The 23,717-nt window shown below is 39.6% G+C and overlaps 1 protein-coding gene across 3 annotated transcripts in view; it reads right to left on the reverse strand.

The window, feature by feature from the left end:
- Nucleotides 1-2,861, reverse strand: part of HBS1L (HBS1 like translational GTPase) — an 86,973-nt gene extending 84,112 nt beyond the window's left edge. For all 3 annotated transcript variants that reach the window (XM_042253497.2, XM_027972489.3, XM_042253498.2), the window contains exon 1: nucleotides 2,703-2,861. In XM_042253497.2, coding sequence (XP_042109431.1) covers nucleotides 2,703-2,745 — 43 coding nt within the window. In that variant the 5' untranslated portion in view covers nucleotides 2,746-2,861. The remainder of the gene's footprint in view (nucleotides 1-2,702) is intronic.
- Nucleotides 2,862-23,717: the final 20,856 nt, after the last annotated feature.

Here is a 23,717-nt window from a genome sequence, read left to right on the forward strand (position 1 = left end):
AAGCTATGGTTTTTCCAGTAGTCATGTATGGATGTGAGAGTTGGACTGTGAAGAAAGCTGAGCACAGAAGAATTGATGCTTTTGAATTGTGGTGTTGGAGAAGACTCTTGAGAGTCCCTTGTACTGCAAGGAGCTCAAACCAGTCCATCCTAAAGGAAATCAGTCCTGAAATACCAACACTTTAGCCACCTGATTCGCAGAACTAATTCACTGTAAAAGACCCTGATGAGGAGAAGGAAATGACATAGGATGAGATGGTTGGGTGGCATCACCAACTTGATGGACATGAGTCTGAGCAAGCTCCAGGGGTTGGCGATGGACAGGGAAGCATGGGGTCGCAAAGAGTTGGACATGACTGAGTGACTGAGCTGACTGACTGAGGCAGTCATGTAAAGTACTACCCATATAACAGAGAAGAACAAAATCAAAGTTAAGTAGAGGAACCAATAAGTTTTGGAGCATAAAATCTCTGTGATGAAGTTACAGTACTTTTGAAGATTCTTAAATTATTATCTGAGAGAAGGGAAAGCTTAACAGGGAAGACGAGAAATAAACCAGACACTTAAAATAAGTAGAACTTTTACAAACAAAAAAGGGGATGAACCTCTGATGCTATAGGAACAGCTTGGTTATGATGTCAACAACTGTTCCAAATAATCTGACAACCTGACCACCTGATCTGGGGTCGCTAAGGTGAGAAGATATTTGGCACTCACTCCCTCCAGTCAAGCACCTCTCCTTCAGGATGCCTTCCTTCACAAAGAAGTTCTGCGGAACTCCTCCCATTCATTCTCAACAGTGTAATCACTTAAGTAGCTCCCACAGCACTTCATAAGCACACTCTGTAGCATTTCATAATCATCTGCTACTTGTGTATTTTCCACTTTAGACTCTCTCAAACATCTTACTGTTGGTCCCCAAAACTCTTTAACAGTTCTCTAAGCACTCAGTTGATGTTGACTGAGGACACAATATCTATTAAAGAAATGAACAACTGTGATGACCTAGAGGGGTGGAATGGGGGGAAGGGAGAGAGGCTCAAGAGAGAGGGAATATATATAATAACTGATTATATACGATACATTGTTGTACGATAGAAACCAACGCAACAGTTCAGTTCAGTCGCTCAGTCGTGTCCGACTTTGTGATCCCATGAACCTCAGCATGCCAGGCCTCCCTGTCCATCACCGACTCCCGGAGTTCACCGAAACCCATGTCCATTGAGTCCGTGATACCATCCAACCATCTCATCCTCTGTCGTCCCCTTCTCCTCCTGCCCTCAATCTTTCCCAGCATCAGGGTCTTTTCAAATGAGTCAGCTCTTCACATCAGGTGGCCAAAGTATTGGAGTTTCAGCTTCAACATCAGTCCTTCCAATGAACACCCAGGACTGATCTCTTATATATAATGACTGATTGGCATTGTTGTACGATAAAAACCAACACAACACTGTAAAGCAATTTTTCACCAATTGAAAAAAAATTGCAAAAAGAAATGAATAAGTAGTAATTAGGCCTATTCATGTCTTTTACAACGTATTTGCAAAAATATCTCCCAGGCTAAAGTCATTTTTCAGGTAACACTGCTCCACAGGCAATACTTAACATCCACTGCAATATTTAAAAAGACTTCTTAAGTGATCCCCAGGAACCTAACATGTGCCAGGTTGACTGGATCACTGTCTGGAAATGTAGCACAGGGTATTAGCTTCCCTCCACTATGATTAACATAGTGATGCTCTAAAATAATTTGCTGGGAAAGCTAATAATGATCACCAACATACTAAGCATGCTTCACACGCTGTACTCAGCAAAGTGATTGACCTTTATTCGTATGCATTCCTTCATATTTATAATTTTAGCTTATATGATGCTAGGTGATGCTGGTAACTATCCACTGCCTAGAAATGTTTGTCCCAAACTAATTACGTTTTTAAACTCCAGGACAACATTCACATTTTTTCCCCTTTATTTCACTTTTAAAATCCTTTCCAAAGCCCCCTTTCTTCTAATGCTACTTTTCCCCCCCTAAAGTACATTTATATTGAGCATGACTAACCAAGAATTAAATACACGCGTCAAAATCTGATCAACTTACTCTCTGGGCCTTTTTAATACGTATTTTCTTCTACCATCTCCTAAGTTTTCAGTTTAATTTGAAAAGCATAGAAAATAAGTTAGCTAACTCAAGCCAGATTCTGCACTAAGTGTATATGAACACACACACAAGATTTACCAAGTAAATCTAACAGTTACAGCAGAACAACTGAATATAAGCATTAAGTCAATCAGGGTTCTACAAATACAGTCTCATGGGCACTTGTGAAAGAAGGGTCGAGAGGAGCTACATAAAGCCATGTAACCGACCTGGGAGAAAACAATGGGAATGGTGATAATGCTTACGTGTGTTAGTATCACCGAATCCCAGCCTCTTCAAATGTCCTTCCCAAATGAGGCCCAGCAGCACTTCCCCTGCCCCAAATAAAATCAATCCCAGAGGACAAAAATCACTACTTAAAACAACGCATGTAACAACGCCATTCGCTAGCACTAGGAAGTCCTGTAACGTTCCCCAAATAAGCCTCCTCTGAACTCCAGCCTGGCACCACTGACGAGAAACTAACATATGGAAAGTGGTGCCAACCGTCTGCGAGCCCGGCTGGAACGGTGAAGATAACGTCCTGGCATGATCCTGCCACTTACCTTCATCGTAGTTATAGCCTCGGACATTCCGATGCCGGGCCATGACAGCGGAGAGGGCGTTTGCCACAGCCCCTTACAAACTACCGGCTCAGACACTGGTAACACGCCAACTGCGGCCCGAAATACACCTATACGCCATCTTGACTCCCCGCAGGCCTCAGCCCCTGCGCATGCGCGGCGTCTTATCTGAGTACGGCAACCTCTCAGGGTCAGCCGCCTCCCGGAGGACGCGTGCGTACTACTGGAACTCAAGGGAGGGGCGGCTTTCGGCGTGGCCCCGCCCACAGATAGCTTGATTGACGGGACTTTCGAAAGAGAAGAATTCCACCACGTATAGTTTGTTGTTTCGAACCGAGTATTTCGCCCGGGATTCTTTCACCTACACCAGCGTTCCCAATTATTTTCCAAATTTGGCTTCTGATAATCCAGTGAAAAATGACTGTGTGCTCAATAAGAGCAGGAACCTTGTCTTATCCAACTTTCATCTTTGGGACCTATTTAGGCTCTGATAGGAGTGAACAAACTTTAGGTTTGGTATAAGAATTAGTTAAAATTTTAAAGACGAAAAAGACTCTTATTAAACGGCTGTATTTTCATTGATAACCTAGCTATGATAGGTCACCATGCATTTGTATGTGTAATTCGTGTTTTCATGTATATGCCCCAGTCTGCATTAATACTTCTGATGAAAAACTATCTGTCTTTAGCTTTGGATGGAAAGGATAATCATCAGCGTCATAAAGGATTTATTGATCGTTCATTGAACACAGCAACATGCTGAGTATTCAATATAGCTTTAAGACACGGCACTGGCCTTAAATGGTAATGAATGTTACTAATGAACAAATCTATAACCTATTATTAAATGTCATTTCTTAGATCACAAAGTGAACAATGCTATGTAAAAAACCAGCCTCTTTATTATACTGAAGAACTACACTTAGTTTTTGAGCTGATGATAATTTACATTAAATTATAGAAATGAAAAGCTTACTTTCAGCTTTTTAATATCTATAACTGAAACAGAAAAGAATGATACAAATTCAATTCATATTTGAAAGTGGCTTGAATGGTAATTTTTACATGCGTTTGAAAGTGTCTATCAAATGTTTCAGTTGAGTTCAGTCGTGTCCAACTCTTTGCCACACCATGAATTGCAGCACGTCAGGCCTCCCTGTCCATCACCAACACCTGGAGTTGACCCAACTCACATCCATAGAGTTGGTGATCCCATCCAGCCATCTTATTCTCTGTCATACCCTTCTCCTCCTGCCCCCAATCCCTCAAGGCATCAGGGTCTTTTCCAATGAGTCAACTCTCCGCATGAGGTGGCCAAAGTATTGGAGTTTCAGCCTCAGCATCAGCCCTTCCAATGAACACCCAGGGCTGGTCTCCTTTAGGATGGATTGGTTGGATCTCCTTGCAGTCCAAGGGTCTCTCAAGAGTCTTCTCCAACACCACAGTTCAAAAGCATCAATTCTTCAGCGCTCAGCTTTCTTCACAGTCCAACTCTCACATCCATAGATGACCACTGGAAAAACCATAGCCTTGACCAGATGGACCTTTGTTGGCAAAGTATTATCTCTGCTTTTTAATATGCTATCTATGTTGCTCATAACTCTCTTTCCAAGGAGTAAGTGTCTTTTAATTTCATGGCTGCAATCACCATCTGCAGTGATTTTGCAGCCCAAGGAAATAAAGTCTGCCACTGTTTCCACTGTTTCCCCATCTAATTCCCATGAAGTGATGGGACCAGATGCCATGATCTTCATTTTCTAAATGCTGAGCTTTAAACCAACTTTTTCACCCTCCTCTTTACTTTCATTAAGAGGCTCTTTAGTTCTTCTTCACTTTCTGCCATAAGGGTGGTGTCATCTGCATATCTGAGGTTATTGATATTTCTCCCAGCAATCTTGATTCCAGCTTGTGTTTCTTCCAGTCCAGCGTTTCTCATGATGTACTCTGCATAGAAGTTAAATAAGCAGGGTGACAATATACAGCCTTGACGTACTCCTTTCCCAATTTGGAATCAGTTTGTTGTTCCATATCCAGTTCTAACTGTTGCTTCCTGACCTGCATACAGATTTCTCAAGAGACAAGTCAGGTGGTCTGGTATTCCCATCTCTTTCAGAATTTTCCACAGTTTATTGTGATCCACGCAGTCAAAGGCTTTGGCATAGTCAATAAAGCAGAAATAGATGTTTTTCTGGAACTCTTGTTTTTTCGATGACCCAGCGGATGTTGGCAATTTGATCTCTGGTTCCTCTGCCTTTTCTAAAACCAGCTTGAACATCTGGAAGTTTACGGTTCACTCATTGCTGAAGCCTGGCTTGGAGAATTTTGAGCATTACTTTACTAGCGTGTGAGATGAGTGCAATTGTGCGGTAGTTTGAGCATTCTTTGGCATTGCCTTTCTTTGGGATTGGAATGAAAACTGACCTTTTCCATTCCTGTGGCCACTGCTGAGTTTTCCAAATTTGCTGGCATACTGAGTGCAGCACTTTCACATCATCATCTTTCAGAATTTGAAATAGCTCCACTGGAATTCCATCACTTCCACTAGCTTTGTTCGTAGTGATGCTTTCTAAGGCCCACTTGACTTCACATTCCAGGATGTCTGGCTCTAGGTAAGTGATCACACCATCGTGATTATCTTGGTCATGAAGATCTTTTTGGTACAGTTCTTCTATGTATTCTTGCCACCTCTTCTTAATATCTTCTGCTTCTGTTCGGTCCAGACCATTTCTGTCCTTTATCAAGCCCATCTTTGCGTGAAATGTTCCCTTGGGATCTCTAATTTTCTTAAAGAGATCTCTAGTCTTTCTCATTGTGTTGTTTTCCTCTGTTTCTTTGGATTGATCGCTGAGGAAGGCTTTCTCATCTCTCGCTGCTATTCTTTGGAACTCTGCATTCAGATGCTTTTATCTTTCCTTTTCTCCTTTGGTTTTCGTTTCTCTTCTTTTCACAGCTATTTATAAGGCCTCCCCAGACAGCCATTTTGCTTTTTTGCATTTCTTTTACTTGGGAATGGTCTTGATCCCTGTCTCATGCACAGTGTCACAAACCTCTGTCCATAGTTCATCAGGCACTCTGTCTATCAGATCTAGTCCCTTAAATCTATTTCTCACTTCTACTGTATAATCACAAGGAATTTGATTTAGGTCATACCTGAATGGTCTAGTGGTTTTTCCCTACTTTCTTCAATTTAATTCTGAATTTGGCAATAAGGGGTTCATGATCTGAGCCGCAGTCAGCTCCCAGTCTTTTTGCTGACTGTATACAGCTTCTCCATCTTTGGCTACAAAGAATATAATCAATCTAAATTCAGTGTTGACCATCTGGTGATGTCCATGTATAGAGTCTTCTCTTGTGTTGTTGGAAGAGGGTGTTTGCTATGACCAGTGCGTTTTCTTGGCAAAACTCTATTAGCCTTTGCCCTGCTTCATTCCACATTCCGAGGCCAAATTTGCCTGTTACTCCAGGTGTTTCTTGACTTCCTACTTTTGCATTCCAGTCCCCTATAATGAAAAGGACATCTTTATTGGGTGTTAGTTCTAAAAGGTCTTGTAGGTCTTCATACAACCGTTCAACTTCAGCTTCTTCAGCATTGCTGGTTGGGGCATAGACTTGGGTTACTGTGATATTGAATGGTTTACCTTGGAAATGAACAGAGATCATTCTGTCGTTTTTGAGATTGCATCCAACTTCTGCATTTAAGACTCTCTTGTTGACCATGATGGCTACTCCATTTCTTCTAAGAGATTTCTGCCCACAGTAGTAGATATAATGGTCATCTGAGTTAAATTCACCCATTCCAGTCCATTTTAGTCCGCTGATTCCTAGAATGTCGACGTTCACCCTTGCCATCTCTTGTTTGACCACTTCCAATTTGCCTTGATTCATGAACCTGACATTCCAGGTTCCTATGCAATATTGCTCTTTACAGCATCGGATCTTGCTTCTATCACCAGTCACATCCACAAGTGGGTATTGTTTTTGTTTTGGCTCCATCCCTTCATTCTTTCTGGAGTTATTTCTCCACTGATCTCCAGTAGCATCTTGGGCACCTACCGACCTGGGGAGTTCCTCTTTCAGTATCCTATCATTTTGCCTTTTCATACTGTTCATGAGGTTCTCAAGGCAAGAATATTGAAGTGGTTTGCCATTCCCTTCTCCAGTGGACCACATTCTGTCAGACCTCTCCACCATGACCTTCCCATCTTGGTTGTCCCCACATGGCATGACTTAGTTTCATTGAGTTAGACAAGGCTGTGGTCTGTATGATCAGATTGACTAGTTTTCTGTGATTATGGTTTGTGTGTCTGCCCTCTGATGCCTCTCGCAACACCTACCATCTTACTTAGATTTGTCTTACCTTGGACCTGGTGTATATCTTTATGGCTGCTCCAGCAAAGTGCAGCTGCTGCTCCTTACCTTGGACAAGGGGTATCTCCTCACAGCCACCCCTCCTGACCTTGAACATGGAGTAGCTCCTCTCTGATGTTTCAGTAAGTTTATACAATCCATTTCAGCATCAACTCCTGGTATAGGAAGGACTCTTTTTTTATAAACAAATTTTATAATGTGTTTTAGGTGGGAAGGAAAAAGTCTGAGAGCCTTTCTTGGTGTTTCTCAAGTTATTTCAACTCAAAATAATCAGTATACCAACGAATATTTTCAGGTGACATGCTCTGAACTCCTTTGGTACTCAGTAAATGCTAGTTCTCTACACCACTAATTGGAATGCTTTATATCTGCTTCTTCAGCACCCTAATATCTGGCACTTTGAATGTTTGGTAAATAAAATAATGAATTTTAAAAGACAAATATAATATATTTTTATTATATTTATATAATAAATATAGCTATATAAATCATATAAAATAGCTATGTAAATATGTAAATATTTATATAATAATTTATAGCTATGAGAAATTTAACAAATACCACAAACTATACAAATGATTTATTTTAATATCAATTTTTTAAAAAATTAGAAGTGAAAGTAGCATAATTACATGATAAAGTTTTTAGAACCTTTATTGAAGAGTCGTTGACAAAGAATAAACTGCTTTTTTTTGGGGGGGGGTGGGGGGTTCGCTTTGCAGCTTGCAGTTTCTTAGGATTCATTTAGCAATATGTCAGTATTTCCTGGAGTGCAGTTTGTTTTCTGTTATGTATTCTAAACTGATCATTTTAAACTTAAATTTAAAATTTTCTTTAGTTGACTTTTTTAAAATATAAATCTATTTATTTTAATTGGAGGTTAATTACTTTATAATATTCTATTGGTTTTGCCATACATCAACATGAGTCCGCCACGGGTGTACATGTGTTCCCCATCTGGAACCCCCCCTCCCTCCTCCCTCCCCGTACCATCCCTCTGGGTCATCCCAGTGCACCAGCCCCAAGCATCCAGTATCATGCATCGAACCTGGACTGGCGATTCGTTTCATATATGATATTATACATATTTCAATGCCATTCTCCCAAATCCATTCCCCGAGATAAACAAAGCTCTAGTGTAACATTAAAAGAAAATTAAAAATGTTTGTGCATCAAAGAACATCATCAAGAAAATAAAAAGACAATGTACAGAATGGAAGAAACTAGATCCATGTGTCTAGTATCCATAATCTATCAAGCACTCTTACAACTCAATGACAAACAATCCAATTTAAAAAATGAGTAGAAGGCTCACAGATATTTTTCCAAAAAAGATACACAGTGGCCAAGCACATGAAAAGATTCTCAATACCCGTTAGGGAAACACAAATAGAAACCACAACGAGGCACCACTTCACATCCATCAGAATGACTATAATTTTTAAAAAATAAGAAATAAGCATTGGTGAGAATGTAGAGAAATCAGAACCCTCAAGCATTGTTGGTGGCAGCATGAAAGTTTGACAGGTCCTCAGAATATTAGATATAAAATTACCATATGACCCAGTAGTTACACCCTAATATATAGATAAAAAAGAACTGGAAATTGGTATTCAAATAACATCTATATACACATTCATAGCAGCACTATTCACAATAGTAAAAAGATGGAAACAGCCCAAGTACCCATCAACAGATGAATGGATAAATAAACCTGTGGTAAAAAAAAATTAAATTAAATAAATAAAATTTTCTCGCGTTTCTGAAACAGCACTGCCCTTGACAGCTACTGAAATACTTAACAGGAATTTTGGAAAATATGTTATGATAACTTCTGTACTCTATAATTCTTTTTTTGTTTGTTTGTTTGTTTTTTTGGTCTACATCTTGAAGCGGTTTACATGATCTTAGTTCCTCCACACAGATCAAACCCATTCCTCTTTCAGTGGAAAGTGCAGAGTCCTAACCACTGGACACCCAGAAAATTCCTCATAATTCTTGAAATGAAATAAAGGAATTGATCTTAATCATTAAGAAAGGAACAGCTGGAAAAGAGGGAGAATCATTGTAATTCTGACAGTAGACACAGCATACGAGAAAAGTTCTAGAGTTTTCTAATTAAATGCCTATACTCCAAAGAATATAATGAGATGTGTAGGTAGAGGTTCTGTTTGGGGGGTCCTTTGCAGTTCTGTGATTATGATTATACATTAATAATGTACATGTATAGTCATCTTTATCATTTCTAAATATCTGTAATACCATAGACAAATGACTTAATTTCTTCCTGAGCTTCTAAATTAGTTCTATAACCCTCTGTCTGACCTAATAAAATTCTTACACTGCTCTTTGGAATTTCCTCTGACTACCTTCTTGTGTAATTCCTCTTTCTTTCTTTCTTTCTTTCTTTCTGTCTGTCTGTCTGTCTGTCCATCTCTCTCTCTCTCTTTTTTAAAAATCATTTAGCTGAGTGAAAACTGGCAAGACCCAATGAATAGGTTTTTAATCAAGATAGTTTTGCCCCCAAAGGGCTTGAGGCTGTCCAGGCGTTCCATATTCCACAGAAGCACTGACAGCGTAACTAAACAAACAAGAAGGTATTCAGGGAAGCTCAAAACAGATCTTCAAAGGAATTCGGTAGGTGCTTTTTAGATTTCTGTGTGGTATTATAGAGCTTATTGCTCAAACACATCAAAACTTTGAAAAGTCGATGGTAGGGTCATAAACTTCATAAGGCAGAATGACTCTACAAGAACAAACTAAACGTCAAAGTGTCCTATATTTAGAGGTGAACTACACTTGATAGGGAATACCAGAAAAGTAATAATGCCTGGGCAAAACCTTCTTCCTGCACAGATATATTCTTTCAACCACCAATCCTGAGCTGTCAAGCCGTTTGTCATGAAATATGATAATAAATATGGTTCAGGAATTCTTTATAAGATTCACTTTTTCAAAGTTCATGTTATTCTAAGTGTTCTAGAAATAACTAATCCTCCAGTTTAAAGTCTTTCAACGGAGCCACATTGCTTACAAAATAAGTTTGAATCCTTGGAAAGACATCAGCATCCTTTGTAATTTCACTGCTGGTTGATTTCATGCCTCACCAGATACCACTCCACCACTCTGCCTGAGGCAATGTATGCCACAGTTCCTACTTTTAGTGTTTCAAACTCTTCCTGCCCCAGGACAATTGCACATGCTATCCTTTCTGCTAGAATTCCCTTCCATCTTCATGTCCCCTTTTCTTATTCGGGAGAGTCACAGTAGCATCACACATTCTGTGATGCCTTCCCTGACTCTGACGGAATAAGCACCCCTATTCTGGACATTCAGAGTACCCTTTGGTTGTTTCTGCTATAATATATGTTAATGATATTCTAACTGTTTATGTTCTAGATATAAATTCCTTAACAGCAGAACATCCTTTAGCTTATTTTGTATCTCCAGCATCCAATATAGTAGCTAATACAAAACTCGAATAAATAATATACATTTTGTTGAATGAATTTGTGACATGTAAATTATATTTGTAAGGTAGAAGAATTTCATAACTTTGGAGACATCACTATCAATAGAATTCTGGAAAAAGAAACTGTTGGCAAGGTGAGAAAGAGAGAGTGGGTAATATGGAAATATAGGCTGTGAATAGAAATCTCTACATTATAAATCTCTGTTTTTGTATACCTCCAAAAAAACAAAACATTTGTTCACACAAAAAGTTGTACACAAATGTTCACAGCAGCATTATTCATGATAGTCACAAGGCAGGATCAAAAAATGTTCATTAGCTGAGGAATGATTTTTTTAAGTGGTAAATTCATAAAATAGAATATTATTTGACAATAAAAAGAATAAATACTGATGATATGCTACCACATGAGTGAATCTTAGAAACATTAAACAAAAGAAGTCACTAGCAAATCAAATATTGCATGACTCCATTTTTATGAAACGTCCAAAAAAGCAAATCTAGAGACAGAAAGTAGTTTAAGGACTGCACAGGGCTAGAAAAGTTGGGGGCAAATGGGGAGTGACTGCTAATGGGCAGTGGGTTCATTGGAAGTGATAGAAATGTTCTAAAATTCATTGCGGTGATGGTTACACATCTCTGAAAATACACCAAAAACCACTGTAAAAATTGTACACTTTAAATGAATAAAATGTATGATATGTTAATGTTGTATCAATAAAGTTAGTTTCTTTGCAGAGTCTCTTTCAGTGAAATCCAAATTCTTTCACATATTTAGTCAATTTGAAGATGAGAATTTCATCCTGTTGAGAAACATGGGTACAGAAAAAAGTTTCTGCAACTTCTCAGCACAGAAAGAGAAAATATTTAGCACGGTGGCAATTACTACAGTGGTTAAGAGCTTCCTGCATGAAAAGCCTTGTTCTTCCATTTATCAGCTATGCAATCTTGGGTCAATTGCTTGTCCTCTGATGCCATATTAACTATGCTGTAAGATGGTAAATAAAACTTGAACAACCTTAAAGGACAGTAAGGACTGAAATGTCCTAATTCAAGATAACACCTGAAACAGCCCCTGATATATAGAAAGCATCTGAAAAATTATCCTAAGGCCCCCACTAACTTCCTTTGCAGTGGATGGAGCACATCTGATCCTTGAATGTTATGTTGATCCCCACTGAGACGGGATTGGTCTGGTTTCGTGCCTTGGTGCTGACATCCATCACAACGACAACCTTGAACTTTTCCACTGTCTCCAATGATATTATCCCCATGAGGCTTTTGCATCTTTACTTCCAGGTGTCTTGATCCATCAGAACAGTTAGTACTTTCTTGACCTTTGGCAGGGCTGATGATTCTCAAATGTTTTCTCAGCTCTGTGCTGTGGCAAGACAACTTCAGGATTTTTTTTAAGGGACTTCTCTGGTGGTCCAGTCATTGAGATTTCACCTCTCAATGGAGGGGGTGCAGGTTCAATCCCTCGTCGGGGAGCTGAGATCCCACAAGCCTCTTAGCCAAAAAAATCAAGACATAGAATAGACACAATCTTGTAACAAATTCAATAGCCTTTTAAAATGATCCACATTTTTTTAAAAAATGTTTAGACATATCCTTATTCCACAATGATCAATCCCTTAGCATTTAAACAAATTTTATGTGAAACTATTTTGTAGTTACACATAGTCAATGGTTAATATGTGTACTTCATTGCCTTATGACAGAGGTGATGCTTTTAATTAGACCTGTAGAATTCTACAACAAAGCATAAGTGCATTTGAAAGATGTACATTGAACAAAGGTGGAAAATGCCAACAAATCATAATTTAAAGTAGGTTTTCAAGAAATCTGAACTCACCAAATATAAAGAGATTCATATTTGTATTTCATGATGTCAGGCACATACTAGAATTTAAAAATATTTGTTGAAAAAATGTATATGAATAGAAAGACTGAATTATATTTCTATGCTCTCTACAGAAAATATTACAAAATTATTGTCATGGGAAGAGGTGATCAAACTGCAGGCAGGTAAAAATGCAGGAAAAAGTAAGATGGAAGTGTGGTAGGCAATTCATAGATGTACTATGTTATTTTTATGGATTTTATCATCATAAAATTGTGGTATTTGTCAGCTTTTTAAATGCATTTGTCCTCGTCTGAGATTCTTTTTTTATGTATAAATACATACTTACTTTTCAAAATCATTTTGAAATAATTTCTTATTTCTTTTCCTAGAGAACTCCAAAATGAATAAGCTACAGACCCCATCAAACTTGAGGCTACTTTGATAAGGAAAGTCAAGGATAGATAAGCTGATTAGTATGCTAATTTCCTCCATTTTATGCCTCTTTTTCAAGCTATGATTAACAATTGCAGCTTAAAGGTCTATAGATTCTTCAGTTCAGTTCAGTTCAGTTCAGTTCAGTTCAGTTGCTCAGTCGTGTCAGACTCTTTGCGACCCCATGAATCGCAGCACGCCAGGCCTCCCCGTTCATCACCATCTCCCGGAGTTCATTCAGACTCATGTCCATCGAGTCCGTGATGCCATACAGCCATCTCATCCTCAGTCATCCCCTTCTCCTCCTGCCCCCAATCCCTCCCAGCTTCAGAGTCTTTTCCAATGAGTCAACTCTTCGCATGAGGTGGCCAAAGTACTGGAGTTTCAGCTTCAGCATCATTCCCTCCAAAGAAATCGCAGGGTTGATCTCCTTCAGAATGGACTGGTTGGATCTCCTTGCAGTCCAAGGGACTCTCAAGAGTCTTCTCCAACACCACACTTCAAAAGCATCAATTCTTTGGCTCTCAGCCTTCTTTGCAGTCCAACTCTCACATCCATACATGACCACAGGAAAAACCATAGCCTTGACTGGATGGACCTTAGTCGGCAAAGTAATGTCTCTGCTTTTGAATATGCTATCTAGGTTGGTCATAGCTTTTCTTCCAAGGAGTAAGCGTCTTTTAATTTCATGGCTGTAGTCACCATCTACAGTGATTTTGGAGCCCCCCAAAATAAAGTCTGACACTGTTTCCACTGTTTCCTCGTCTATTTCCCATGAAGTGATGGGACCAGATGCCATGATCTTCATTTTCTGAATGTTGAGCTTTAAGCCAACTTTTTCACTCTCCTCTTTCACTTTCATCAAGAGGCTTTTTAGCTCCTCTTCACTTTCTGCCATGAGGGTGGTGTCATCTGCATATCTGAGGTAATTGGTATTTCTCCCGGCAATCTTGATTCCAGCTCGTGCTTCTTCCAGCCCAGCGTTTCTCATGCTGTACTCTGCATAGAAGTTAAATAAGCAGGGTGACGATATACAGCCTTGACGTACACCTTTTCCTATTTGGAACAAGTCTGTTTTCCATGTCCAGTTCTAACTGCTGATTCCTCACCTGCATATAGGTTTCTCAAGAGGCAGGTCAGGTGGTCTGGTATTCCCATCTCTTTCAGAATTTTCCACAGTTTATTGTGGTCCACACAATCAAAGGCTTTGGCATAGTCAATAAAGCAGAAATAGATGTTTCTCTGGACCTCTCTTGCTTTTTCCATGACCCAGCGGATGTTGGCAATTTGATCTCTGGTTCCTCTGCCTTTTCTAAAACCAGCTTGAACATCAGGGAGTTCATGGTTCACGTATTGCTGAAGCCTGGCTTGGAGAATTTTGAGCATTACTTTACTAGCATGTGAGATGAGTGCAATTGTGCGGTAGTTTGAGCATTCTTTGGCGTTGCCTTTCTTTGGGATTGGAATGAAAACTGACCTTTTCCAGTCCTGTGGCCACTGCTGAGTTTTCCAAATTTGTTGGCATATTGAGGGCAGCACTTTCACAGCATCATCTTTCAGGATTTGAAATACCTCCACTGGAATGCCATCACCTCCACTAGCTTTGTTGGTAGTGATGCTTTCTAAGGCCCACTTGACTTCACATTCCAGGATGTCTGGCTCTAGGTGAGTGATCACATCATCATAATTATCTGAGTCATGAAGATCTTTTTTGTACAGTTCTTCTGTGTTTTCTTGCCACCTCTTCTTAACATCTTCTGCTTCTGTTAGGTCCATCTTTGCATGAAATGTTCCCTTGGGATCTCTAATTTTCTTGAAGAGATCTCTAGTCTTTCCCATTCTGTTGTTTTCCTCTATTTCTTTGCATCGATCGCTGAAGAAGGCTTTCTTATCTCTTCTTGCTATTCTCTGGAACTCTGCATTCAAATGCTTTCATCTTTCCTTTTCTCCTTTGCTTTTTGCCTGTCTTCTTTTCACAGCTATTTGTAAGGCCTCCACAGACAGCCTTTTTGTTTTTTTGCATTTCTTTTACTTGGGGATGGTCTTGATCCCTGTCTCCTGTACAATGTCACGAACCTCATTCCATAGTTCATCAGGCACTCTATCTATCAGATCTAGGCCTTTAAATCTATTTCTCACTTCCACTGTATAATCATAAGGGATTTGATTTAGGTCATACCTGAATGGTCTAGCGGTTTTCCCTACTTTCTTCAATTTCAGTCTAAATTTGGTAATAAGGAGTTCATGATCTGAGCCGCAGTCAGCTTCTGGTCTTGTTTTTGTTGACTGTATAGAGTTTCTCCATCTTTGGCTGCAAAGAATATAATCAATCTGATTTCGGTATTGACCATCTGGTGCTGTCCATGTATAGAGTCTTCTCTTGTGTTGTTGGAAGAGGGTGTTTGCTATGACCAGTGCGTTTTCTTGGCAAAACTCTATTAGTCTTTGCCCAGCTTCATTCTGCATTCCAAGGCCAAATTTGCCTGTTACTCCAGGTGTTTCTTGACTTCCTACTTTTGCATTCCAGTCCCCTATAATGAAAAGGACATCTTTATTGGGTGTTAGTTCTAAAAGGTCTCGTAGGTCTTCATACAACCGTTCAACTTCAGCTTCTTCAGCGTTACTGGTTGGGGCATAGACTTGGATAACTGTGGTATTGAATGGTTTACCTTGGAAATGAACAGGGATCATTCTGTCATTTTTGAGATTGCATCCAAGTTCTGCATTTCAGACTCTTTTGTTGACCATGATGGCTACTCCATTTCTTCTGAGGGATTCCTGCCCGCAGTAGTAGATATAATGTTCATCTGAGTTAAATTCACTCATTCCAGTCCATTTTAGTTCGCTGATTCCCAGAATGTCGACGTTCACCCTTGCCATCTCTTGTTTGACCACTTCCAATTTGCCTTGATTCATGGACCTGACATTCCAAGTTCCTATGCAAAATTGCTCTTTACAGCATCAGATCTTGCTTCTATCACCAGTCACATCCACAAGTGGGTATTGTTTTTGTTTTGGCTCCATCCCTTCATTCTTTCTGGAGTTACTTCTCCACTGATCTCCAGTAGCATATTGGGCACCTAATGACCTGGGGAGTTCCTGTTTTGGTATCCTATCATTTTGCCTTTTCATGCTGTTCATGGGGTTCTCAAGGCAAGAATACTGAAGTGGCTTGCCATCCCCTTCTCCAGTGGACCACGTTCTGTCAGACCTCTCCACCATGACCCGCCCGTCTTGGGTTGCCCCGCAGGCATCCTTGGTTTCATTGAGTTAGACAAGGCTGTGGTCCTAGTGTGATTAGATTGACTAGTTTTCTGTGAGTATGGTTTCAGTTGTCTGCCCTCTCTGATGCCCTCTTGCAACACCTACCATCTTACTTGGGTTTCTCTTAGCTTTGTCGTGGGGTATCTCTTCACAGCTGCTCCAGCAAAGCACAGCTGCTGCTCCTTACCTCGGACAAGGGGTATCTCCTTACCGCCGCCCTTCCTGACCTTCAGCATGGGATAGCTCCTCTAGGCCTTCCTGCGCCTGTGCAGCCACCGCTCCCTGAGGTGGCCAAAGTACTGAAGTTTCAGCTTTAGCATCATTCCTTCCAAAGAACACCCTGGACTGATCTCCTTTAGAATGGATTGGTTGGATCTCCTTGCAGTGCAAGGGACTCTCAAGAGTCTTCTCCAACACCACAGTTCAAAAGCATCAAATATTCGGCGCTCAGCTTTCTTTATAGTTCAACGCTCACATCCATACGTGACCACTGGAAAAACCATAGCCTTGACTAGATGGACTTTGGTTGGCAAAGTAACGTCTCTGCTTTTTAATATGCTATCTAGGTTGGTCATAGCTTTTCTTCCAAGGAGCAAGCATCTTTTAATTTCATGGCTGCAATCACCATCTGCAGTGATTTTGGAGCCCCCAAAAATAAAGTCTGACACTGTTTCCACTCTTTCCCCATCTAATTCCCATGAAGTGATGGGACTGGATGCCATGATCTTCGTTTTCTGAATGTTGAGCTTTAAGCCAACTTTTTCACTCTCCTCTTTCACTTTCATCAAGAGGCTTTTTAGTTCCTCTTCACTTTCTGCCATGAGGGTGGTGTCATCTGCATATCTGAGGTAATTGATATTTCTCCCGGCAATCTTGATTCCAGCTTGTGCTTCCTCCAGTCCAGTATTTCTCATGCTGTACTCTGCATAGAAGTTAAATAAGCAGGATGACAATATACAGCCTTGACATACTCCTTTTCCTATTTGGAACCAGTCTGTTGTTCCATGTCCAGTTCTAACTTGCTTCCTGACCTGCATATAGGTTTCTCAAGAGGCAGGTCAGGTGGTCTGTATTCCCATCTCTTTCAGAATTTTCCACAGTTTATTGTGATCTGCACAGTCAGAGGCTTTGGCGTAGTCAATAAAGCAGAAATAGATGTTTCTCTGGAACTCTCTTGCGTTTTCCATGATCCAGCGGATGTTCTTAGACAAGGAATAAGAAGAGCCATGGGGAAGATAACCGAATAAGTAAAGAAAGATCATGTGGTTTGATTGTTGCATTGTCTGAAAAAGCATGACCAAGGGGAATGTATTAGTTCTGATTACAAATCTGAGGAAAGTTGGTTAAGAAAGATAGTTGTTGAAAATACTTCACTGAGAAGGTGAAATACTTATCTGTCCATTCTGGTCTCAATTGAGGCTTTCTGGATGTACATTGTTAGTGCACACATAACTTCTTGGATCTACAGACTGTCCACTTCCATGTATCATCTTGAATGCTGCCTATGTACTTTTAGTTTAAGGACATATACAGTTCCTTCTGTCCATAGTTCATCAGGCACTCTGTCTATCAGATCTAGTCCCTTAAATCTATTTCTCATTTCCACTGTATAATCGTTAGGGATTTGATTTAGGTCATACCTGAATGGTCTAGTGATTTTCCCTACTTTCTTCAATATAAGTCTGAATTTGGCAATAAGGAGTTCATGATCTGAGCCACAGTCAGCTCCTGGTCTTGTTTTTGCTGACTATATAGAGCTTCTCCATCTTTGGCTACAAGGAATATAATCAATCTGATTTTGGTGTTGACCATCTGATGATGTCTATGTGTAGTCTTCTATTGCATTTTTGGAAGAGGATGCCATTACCATTGCATTCTCTTGGCAGAACTCTATTAGCCTTTGCCCTGCTTCATTCTGTACCTCAAGGCCAAATTTGCCTGTTACTCCAGGTGTTTCTTGACTTCCTACTTTTGCATTCCAGTCCCCTATAATGAAAAAGACATCTTTTGGGGGTGTTAGTTCTAGAAGGTCTTGTTGCTGGGAGAAATATCAATAACTTCGGATATGCAGATGACACCACCCTTATGACAGAAAGTGAAGAAGAACTAAAGAGCCTCTTGATGAAAGTGAAAGAGGAGAGTGAAAAAATTGGCTTAAAGCTCAACATTCAGAAAACGAAGATCATGGCATCCAGTCCCATCACTTCACAGCAAATAGATGGAGAAACAGTGGAAAACATTGGCAGACTTTATTTTGGGGGGCTCCAAAATCACTGCAGATGGTGACTGCAGCCATGAAATTAAAAGACACTCCTTGGAAGAAAAGTTATGACCACCTAGACAGCATGTTAAAACGCAGAGACATTACTTTGCCAACAAAGGCGCATCTAGTCAAAGCTATGGTTTTTCCAGTAGTCATGTATGGATGTGAGAGTTGGACTATAAAGAAAGCTGAGTGCTGAAGAATTGATGCTTTTGAAGTGTGGTGTTGGAGAAGACTCTTGAGAGTCCCTTGGACTGCAAGGAGATCCAACCAGTCCATCCTAAAGGAAATCAGTCCTGACTGTTCATTGGAAAGACTGATTGTGAAGCTGAAACTCCAATACTTTGGCCACCTGATGTGAATAACTGACTCACTGGAAAAGACCCTGATGCTGGGAGGGATTGGGGGCAGGAGGAGAAGGGGACGACAGAGGATGAGATGGTTGGATGGCATCACCGACCCAATGGACATGAGTTTGAGTAGACTCTGGCAGTTGGTGATGGACAGGGAGGCCTGGTGTGCTGCAATCCATGGTGTCACAAAGATTGAATACGACTGAGCGACTGAACTGAACTGAACAGTTCCTTAGCTATGGGAAACATGTGTATCCACAGTACAAAATGCTCCAAGGCACCAACAGAATATTAATAACAAATCAAAAGGCAAAATATTTTTTAAATCCTAAGGGAAAATTCAGAGCGAAGAAACTTTGCAAATCAAATTTAAAGGCATAAAAAGCATCAACATAAAAGGTAGGGTCTGAAAAGGTAAAATGGGCTCTCATTAGAAATCATTTATAACAGTGAACTGTTTGAGGAATTTCCCCATCCTTGCCTTGTCATGCTCTGTTTTCTTTGAAAAGGCAGAAGGTGAGGTATGGTGTCAGTGGTTTGTCAAGGAACCTAAATCTGGAAAAACTCTGAGAAGACAAGAGTAAAATAATCTAAATGAAAATCATTTAAGCCATTTGGGATCCTTATTCTTAGGAGGGGTAAATTAGAAAATCATAAGAAAAACATTTTCCCCCCTCATCTCAATATGTGTGTAAGCCTGCAGGTGATTATCATCTTGGAAAACTGGAAAACTGGACAGTCACACAGCAGTGTTGCCTTTATATTGGGCCACTGATTTTGCACACTATTCCATAAAAATCTGTTAGCAGTTTTGAAAAAATTACACTGAGAAGTCACTTGTACTGATTAACTTTTTATGTAATTTGACCAAAGATAATTTAGGAGACTTTTAGCTCCTAATTTTTACTTGAACCAGGAAAGGTTGCAATGTGATTAGTCATTTTCTCCTTTTTTTTTCCTTATATACTAATTTTTGTTTCTAGGGTATAATTTAAATAAGCAAGAGTTACTTTGACTCTGGTTGAAATGCATATAATTACACTGATATGACTGAATTTATAGCCATGTTGTGTTTAGATAAATAATTGAATAGGCATTAATTCTTTTCAAGTAGAATGCTGAGCAACAATTAGCCCTAATGGTTTCCCATCACCACTATGGTAGATTATACCTTCCTAAAACGTCTACACCAGTATATTCCATCCAACTACTTTCCTTACCATGGAATGCTGGCACTCCTCCACTGAGAGATAGGGGGTTAAATAACCCACTTAAAACTAGATAGACCTGTGACTACAGTGGATACAACATTACATGTCTTTTCTCCCCTGCCATAAGAGGGGATACAGCTTCCACATTTATCCTCTTGGGATGCTCATTCTTGGACCTTAGCCACTTACTGTATTGCTGTTCACTCACTCAGTTGTGTCCGACTCTTTGCAATCCCATAGACTGCAGCATGCCAGGCTTCCCTGTTCTTCACCATTTCCTGGAGCTTGCTCAAACTCATGTCCATCGAGTCAGTGATGCCATCCAGCCATCTCATCCTCTGTCATCCCCTTCTCCTCCTGCCCCCTATCCCTCCCAGCATCAGTCTTTTCCAATGAGTCAACTCTTTGCATGAGGTGGCCAAAATATTGGAGTTTCAGCTTTAGCATCAGTCCTTCCAAAGAATACCCAGGACTGATCTCCTTTAGAATAGACTGGTTGGATCTCCTTGCAGTCCAAGGGACTCTCAAGAGTCTTCTCCAACACCACAGTTCAAAAGCATCAATTCTTCGGCACTCAGTCTTCTTTATGGTCTAACTCTCGCATCCATACATGACCACTGGAAAAACCATAGCTTTAGCTATACGGACCCTTTGTTGGCAAAGTAATGTCTCTGCTTTTTAATATGCTGTCTAGATTTGTCATAACTTTTTTCCAGGGAGCAAGTGCATTTTAATTTAATGGCTGCAGTCAACATCTGCAGTGATTTTGGAGTCCCAGAAAATAAAGTCTGTCACTGTTTCCATTGCTTCCCCATCTATTTGCCATGAAGTGATGGGACCGGATGCCACGAATTCAGTTTTTTGATTGTTGAGTTTTATTTTTTTTTTAATTTTTATTTTTACTTTATTTTACTTCACAATACTGTATTGGTTTTGCCATACATTGACATGAATCCACTACGGGTGTACGTGCGTTCCCAAACATGAACCCCCTCCCACCTCCCTCCCCATAACATCTGTCTGGGTCATCCCCGTGCACCAGCCCCAAGCATGCTGTATCCTGCATCGGACATAGACTGGCGATTCGTTTCTTAGATGTCCATCAGCAGATGAATGGATAAGAAATCCATGGTACATATACACAATGGAGTATTACTTAGCCATTAAAAAGAATACATTTGAATCAGTTCTAATGAGATGGATGAAACTCGAGCCAATTATACAGAGTGAAGTAAGCCAGAAAGAAAAACACCAATACAGTATACTAACACATATATATGGAATTTAGAAAGATGGCAATGATGACTCTGTATGCAAGACAGCAAAAGAGACACAGATGTGCAGAGCAGACTTTTGGACTCAGAGGGAGAGGGAGAGGGTGGGATGATTTGGGAGAATGGCATTGAAACATGATTGTTGAGTTTTAAATCAGCTTTTTCACTCTCCTTTTTCACCTTCATCAAGAGGCTCTCTGGTTCCTTATTGTAAAGACATCAAATAGCCACATAGAAAGACCATGTGTCTGAGTTCCAGCATTAGCTTTAGCTAAGTCTCAGATGACAGCCAGCATCCACAACCATGAGGCTCCAGATGATCCTGGTCCCCAGCCTTCCTGATGCCCAAGCTGATGCCGAGTGGGATAGAGAAAACCTATCCTCACCAATCCTATTCATATGGCAGATTTCTGAACAAAAATAAATGATATCTTTGTTTTGAGCTGATAAATTTTGAAATGATTTGATATGTAGCAACAGATAACCAGAAAATTATCAACCTAAAAATATTTCACTGGGAGATAACAATAAATGCTTCAATGTTTTAAGAAAGACTTCCATGTACCAACAGACTGATAACTCACACAAATGTTAATGATAAAATTAATGTTCAGCACTCTCAATTATGATAATTTGTATGATAAAGAATAAAAGTTTCAATGGTCTATTTTAAATAAGGTTTGGGTTTAATAAGCACCTTTTAAATAAGGTACCTTGGGTTGATTTTTCTTTTTTTTTCTTGGTCACTAGCCACAATTCTGAAAACTGCTTCCTAGGTATTCTATGAATAATCACAAAAGAGCTTTTTATTCCATTTTCATTGATATTTTATACTAAAATTACCCAGGAAGGCTAGTGTAACAAGGCCTCGTTTTTCTAATTTTAAAATATATATGATGAAATTCTGTAGTCTCCACTCTTTAATGTGTTACCCAACACATTAATTGCCTGAAAGGTATTAAGGAACAAATGTTTTATTCATCAGTGTGTGCGTATTTGAAAAAAAAAGCACACACAACTCAACAAAGAAACATTTGATGAAATGTCCCTTTCCCAAGTAATTTAATGTGAGTCATTTATGATTTTTTTAATATTATTATGTTATTACATTTTAATTATGTTGATAATTGATTCAGGCTTAACTTAAAGACTTTTTATTCCTTAAGTCATTTTCTGAGTAGCAAAAGAAAAAGAGGGCAAGAAATTAAGCAAGGTGCCACTCTCCATGTCACTAAAGTAGTCTTAGTTTCAATAACACACAACATTCTCTAAAAGAAGTTTAAAATTTTAGTAAAGTCTTTAAGAATGAATTATTCCCCTCCAGGTGTTTTAGACCAGGCAAAATGTTAGTCAACATTTTTCTCACACTCAGAACATATTAGTGTACACATATCTGTTTTAATGTACTGGAAAGTATAGGAAAACAATAAAAAGCTTAAGAGGAAAATGATATTGGAAATTATAATTTTTAAAAACTGCAATTTGGTTGGCAAGGCCAATAGGAAGAGCCAAACATAGACTGAGCTTTATATTGGCCCCTCTTCTTCTCAGCCCTGAATCCAGGAATTTAACTTGATGGATTCTGAACTGCTTGTACATAGAGAGACTTTGCCTTCTGGCTGGCTCTTTCTACTTCAGGTAAAGAACCTTTGAGTGTATACTAGTGTTCAAAGAGGGAGTAGTCCCGGGGGAGAGAGATATTTAAAAGCAGTTTTTGCACTTTACAATAGGCATCCTAGAAAGGTGGTAAGTGGGGAATGTTGAAAGAATCTAGATTGTTATGAGCTGTGGTCGGACTGAATTCTGGAGTCCTTCATGTCACAGCAAATTTACATCATTTAACTTGTATATCAAAGAAACTAAGTATAGTGGTTTATTTATCAATAGAAGCCATGGCTAGAGAAAACTTTGTCAAGGAGAAATGCATGGAAAGATTCCTTTGCAAAGTAGTGCAAGAGAAAAAATAACTGTCACGTAGAAGCTCTGGGTCTTGTCCAGCTCACTAATCAAGAGTACCCATGAGTCTTATGCTAACTCACTTTACCCTTGTTTGTTTTAAACAGATTTTATTACATGACCTCTAAGTTTCCTTCCAGTTTTACATTTCCATGATTTTTGATTAACAATACCAGGATCTGTCTGTTTTCTTTTTGGCCACACTGCATGGCTTATAGGATCTTAGTTCCCTAACCAGGGATCAAACCCAGGCCCCGGCAGTGAAAGCACGAAGTCCTAACCACTCGACCACCACAGAATTCCCAGCATCTGTCATTCTGCCATCTTTGAATGTAAAAGGAGGAAGTACATATACAGTGTTCTTCACTAGATCTGACAATAAGAGCAAGGTTCTAGCTTTAATGCTGATATGATCTGTTCTCTCCTTAAGGAACTCCTTATAGATTATAGCATATTATAGCTATATTATAGATGCTGACTTCCACGTGTAGAAAGCTGTTTGAAACGTCTCATCCTGACATCTACCTTGATGATTATTTCATTTTTATGACCTCAACA

This window comes from Ovis aries, chromosome 8, assembly GCF_016772045.2.
Source record: "Ovis aries strain OAR_USU_Benz2616 breed Rambouillet chromosome 8, ARS-UI_Ramb_v3.0, whole genome shotgun sequence".
In the NCBI taxonomy this organism is placed as follows: domain Eukaryota; kingdom Metazoa; phylum Chordata; class Mammalia; order Artiodactyla; family Bovidae; genus Ovis; species Ovis aries.